The sequence below is a fragment of the Myripristis murdjan genome, chromosome 17 (genome assembly GCF_902150065.1).
Source record: "Myripristis murdjan chromosome 17, fMyrMur1.1, whole genome shotgun sequence".
Taxonomy (NCBI): domain Eukaryota; kingdom Metazoa; phylum Chordata; class Actinopteri; order Holocentriformes; family Holocentridae; genus Myripristis; species Myripristis murdjan.
The window spans coordinates 24738068-24742459 of NC_043996.1; the positions used below are offsets into that span (position 1 = coordinate 24738068).

The following is a 4392-nucleotide window of genomic DNA, read 5'->3' on the forward strand; positions in this document are numbered from 1 at the left end:
TATATTGTAACCTTTTAATTTACTGTTTAAATGTCTCTTCTGGCATTTATTCCTTATATTCCTTATTAGCGCATATCAAATCAGATAATGTGTGATATGCATGTGTAAACAGAATAATTCAAAGAACTTGTAATAGACTTTTTTTTCTTGTCTTTGTGTATGTAATCAACTTGTGAATTTTTATAGTGATATCTGAAAGTAAAAATTTGAACCCCTTTCCCCTGTGTGTTAAAAACAGTGTTTTTTGGTAATATGTGGTCATAAATAGGTGATTTTCAAAACTTTCCACCAATGGGATTTCTTGGGACTTTTTTCCCCTCACTCAGGACAAACTGAGGATACAAAATCAGTTGAGTTTGCTTCTCTTGCAATTTGTCCTAGGTTGACCCCAATTTTGGCCTAAAATTACTGGACTATACACCTAATTTCTCTGTGATGCAGTGGACATTTATAAAATTGTGTTATTATCATGGATAGGACATGAAAACACTGCAGATTTGTTCAGGTTTATTTTCGTGCTTGCAAAATAAAAGCAAATATATTGTGCTCTGACATGAATTAAGTTACAGTGTTAATTTATGCAAGTAAAAAGTATGTTTCACATTCTTGGATGTGTGCAACAGCATGTCAGCTCATGTTCACTGGGCGTGATGCACTGCGATGCTAATCAAAGCTCTCTCTTGCTTCGTGGTGCTGATTCCAGCCTCAGGAGGAAGGGCGCAGACATCCATCCCCTCAGCATCAGCATCACCTTCATAATCCTCATTGGAGTCGATCAAAGATGGCAGGCTCCCGCCACGGAAAGCGCCCTTGCCCCTCTGCAGAAGTTTGTCGAGACCATTGCCCACGGAGCCCTTCAGAGGTAAACACTGTGCATCTAAAGGAGCGTCCTCAGGCTGGTGAATCTCAAGATCCTCAGCGCTCATCCTGCACGGGACGATATTGGAGACATTTTTAAAAGCACAAGCCTTGCACAAGCTCTGATGATTGGTGGACTTTGCTGTGTGCAGAGTCAGTAGAGATTAACTTAAAGGTGAAAAGTGAAAGTGAGTTTACCTCATGTCATAGGTGGAGCCCTTGAAGGCTGGCCTGAGAGTCTCCACCGCTGTGGACAGTGTGTAGGGGACGGAGAAATGTTTCTGCTCCCAGTGCTTGTCCTTCAAAGTCGGTGGTAGATTCTGATACATATCATCCACAGCCAGCATGGACACCTACATACAACAGAAACAGAGCTCAAATTGCAGCAGTAAACGCTTTGAAATATTCACATTCATGGTTGTATTGGAGGGAAACCCTGTGGAAACAACCTCAATGTTACGGTCAATCAGCTGGTTGGTTTCAAAGTCGTCATCATCCTCCCCAAATGGATTGATGATCAGTTCCCCGACCTGCAGCGTGGCGTGAAAACACATGATGAGGTCCCACTTTTAAATAAAATTCTGTGAAGTGAGAAGTTAACACACCGCCTCACCTTGAGCCAGCCGGTGTAGAAGAAGAACTGCAGCAGCGTGAAGACGGGCACATACATGTCCAGCTGGTGATTCTTGTACCCCTTCGCAGGATTCAGAAATTGCCGCCCGATCAGACAGAAACCAAAAAACGAGTAAACTGCTGCAGTGACTACCTGTGTGGATAAAGAGATGAAATAGTGATACGGTGAATTTCTAGTGATTGAGGATTGTTGTTTGAGTTTATGTTGTTCAAAAGGGAGAAATGACAACTGCAGTGAAGATAAAAACACAAGACAGAAGGCATAAAACTCCATCAAAATGACAGGTGTTACAGTTTCTGCTGATGTAATGTACATTTATCTCAAATAAAGTGAAAATACATTGAATCTCTGAGGAAGAATAGGTGTCATCTTGTGATCCTACCTGAGTGTAGACCAGAGGGATGCTGATCCAGTCGTAGTGGAACAGGAGGCTGCACTTGGCTCTGTAATTATTGAGCTCCTGCAGACCCAGTAGTACAGTTTATACAGTCATTGAGTAGTTCATGCGGTTATAGGCCTGTATACAGTACACAGTTTGAGGCCGGCATGTGGCAGAATAAGGATCAAGAGTCACTGAAACTGAAAGAAAATGTTTGCATGGATGGTTGTTTTGTCTGTTTGTAGATAAGAACAGAAACACTCACATCCATGAGGAGTCTCAACGCGATGTCGTCCCGCACTCGACCCTCCTCTCTCGCTCTGGAGGCCAGATTTGCAAACCAAGTCAAAGGCATCCAGTACTTGTTGAAGTCAGAGTGGTGAGACTCGAACTTTTTGAGCTCGAGTGACGTCATAAATCCTGAATAGGGAGTGCGAAATGTGAGAACTGATGTCAAAAGTATTTGTAATCTATGAGATCTGTATCTGTGTATTCCGTAATCCATCAAAAACATCATGGAAAGCAACCTGATGCTTCACAGAAACGCGGTGTCTCACGTTTTCTGCTTCTTACCAGATTCCACAATGTGCTCCAAAGTTGGAAAGCGCTTGTGGACTCTGGTGCTGATGGAGCGGAGGATGAGAACGGAGGACAAGTTGGCATATCTCATGAGCGTGCGTCGCAGCAAGCGGCCTCTCTCGTCTGTCCCGTGCACGTTCCCAGACACCGCCATCATCAGGTTGTCAGGCAGCGGGAAGCTGGTGTACTGACCCCACCAGCGATTAAAGGCCAAGGTGACATAGAAACCTGAAGAAACAAAAACCACAAAGGAGAGAAATATGAATTATAGTGGCTTTAGATTCAACTTGTGCAACACGGATTGAATTCAGTCAGGCTTACCCAATACAAACAAAACTGGGATGAAGCTGGTGTTGGTAAACTGGTCACAGTAAAGGGCGATGCGTTCAAAAAGGTCCTGCTGCTTTGGCGTGAGGAGGAACCTGTAAAGCCGAGAAAATCTGTCCACTGAAAGCCACAGTTACTAAGACAACGCACAATATGATATCTAACATAATCAGATCAGTTCATTTACCTGTAAAACACACTGAAAAATATGTACAGCCCACAAAACATCAGGAATTCCTTGTAAAGCAACCTGTAGATGCTCCCTTTCCATCTGAACAGGAGCTTGGAAAAGCCACCAAACTTGGCATCGGCCACCTCAAGGGTGTAGGAAACCGTCATCTTTGGACTGATATGGAGTTTTAACACTAGAATATCCCTGTAAAATATCAAGAACCAATTTAAAATCCACAGGAACCGTTCTTTTAATTGTGCGATATTTGAATTAAACCATTCAACATGGTATACAATTAAATAAACCATCTTTAAGTAAGTAAGTATTCCTCAAAATATTCCTAAAAACACAAATAAGACTTGTCTTACCTGTGAAGCCACTTGAATCTAGTCCTATGTTGAATCCCACTGTCCTGAGAAGACAAATGCTCCCCTCACTTCTCATTTTAAACCTTTCTGCTGGCCTGTCATAATACATCACTGAAAGTTTATTGCCTGGGAACCCGATGTCGAGCAGGTATTCTCCTGCATTTACTGCAATTGAGTGTTGAAACCTCCCATTAGAGTTTGTTGTTTTTCACTGAAATGGGTGAGAATTCAGTCTTTAAAATGCTGTTATATTGCAGTAAGGGTAATCAATTCTTTGCCTAAAAACAGAACGCAGCAGTTTTTCTGGTGTTACACAGTGTTGACTTTCCAGTGACAGGTATTTGCAGTTGACAGGTATTGATTGGAGAGTTGTTTGTCTGCTCGTAGAATTAATGTGGCTGGCCAAAACTATCTTGCAAGTCTTAAATTAACTCTGATGGGTGTGGGCTTATATAAACACCGGGGGAATGTTGCTCCTTTCGCTCTCAGCAGTGAAAATACCCAGTTTTGTGGTGTATGCATGTTGGATTGCATTGGAGTGTGTATGAAATAGATTTTCTCAGCGGTCTAATGTCGAGGGCAATAGTCCAGCGACGGAGAACGGTTTTGCAGATGGAGCGTCAGCCTCGTCCAAGATGAACACAGTTCTTTAAATAGATCACCGTTGCACTGGGATTAAACTGTGTCTTTTGAATAAACGCTTTCACTTTTCTCTGTTACTGTGTTCATCAAAGTGAACGCTATTTCCATTCACTTTTTCCAAAAGCTACATACAAGAAGGAATTTATTCTAATACCCTGACCTGCAAAGTGATATAAAACACATTTTGATTCGCTGATTGCACGGTGATGGTGATTTTGGAGTGCAGTTATTTGCTGTGGATGTGTCAGTGACTCTGATAACACCCCTCACTGTGTCCCAACAGCGTCACAGATCTGTCAGATGCATCCCACTTGTCCCTCATTGGCTTTTGTGGCCGTGTTCACTTTGTTTGTTTTTCACATCGTTTCAGCGGCCCACAGTAAATCAGCCTCTCGTTTCCAGGAGGGTTTTTATCCTCCTCCTCTGTTTGCTC

The 4392-nt window shown here is 42.5% G+C and overlaps 1 protein-coding gene across 1 annotated transcript; it reads right to left on the minus strand.

Annotated features, from left to right (window-relative positions):
* Positions 1-638: 638 nt before the first annotated feature.
* best4 (bestrophin 4) lies at positions 639-3445 on the minus strand. The gene is made up of 10 exons (XM_030074094.1): positions 3318-3445; positions 2965-3153; positions 2772-2872; positions 2445-2678; positions 2137-2291; positions 1875-1952; positions 1472-1624; positions 1308-1388; positions 1057-1211; positions 639-927 (listed from the first exon to the last, which is right to left on the minus strand). Exons 2-10 carry the CDS (start codon positions 3114-3116, stop codon positions 639-641), a joined length of 1398 nt encoding a protein of 465 aa, XP_029929954.1. The 5' UTR covers positions 3117-3153; positions 3318-3445.
* Between the last annotated feature and the right edge of the window lie 947 nt (positions 3446-4392).

Coding starts and splice junctions, on each gene's coding strand:
- best4 (XM_030074094.1), bottom strand. CDS start 3,116: ATGACGGTTTCCTACACCCTTGAGGTGGCCGATGCCAAGTTTGGTGGC. Junction 2,873..2,964: donor TTTTTCAGTGTGTTTTACAG/GTAAATGAACTG, acceptor TCGGCTTTACAG/GTTCCTCCTCACGCCAAAGC. Junction 1,953..2,136: donor CGTTGAGACTCCTCATGGAT/GTGAGTGTTTCT, acceptor CTGGGTCTGCAG/GAGCTCAATAATTACAGAGC.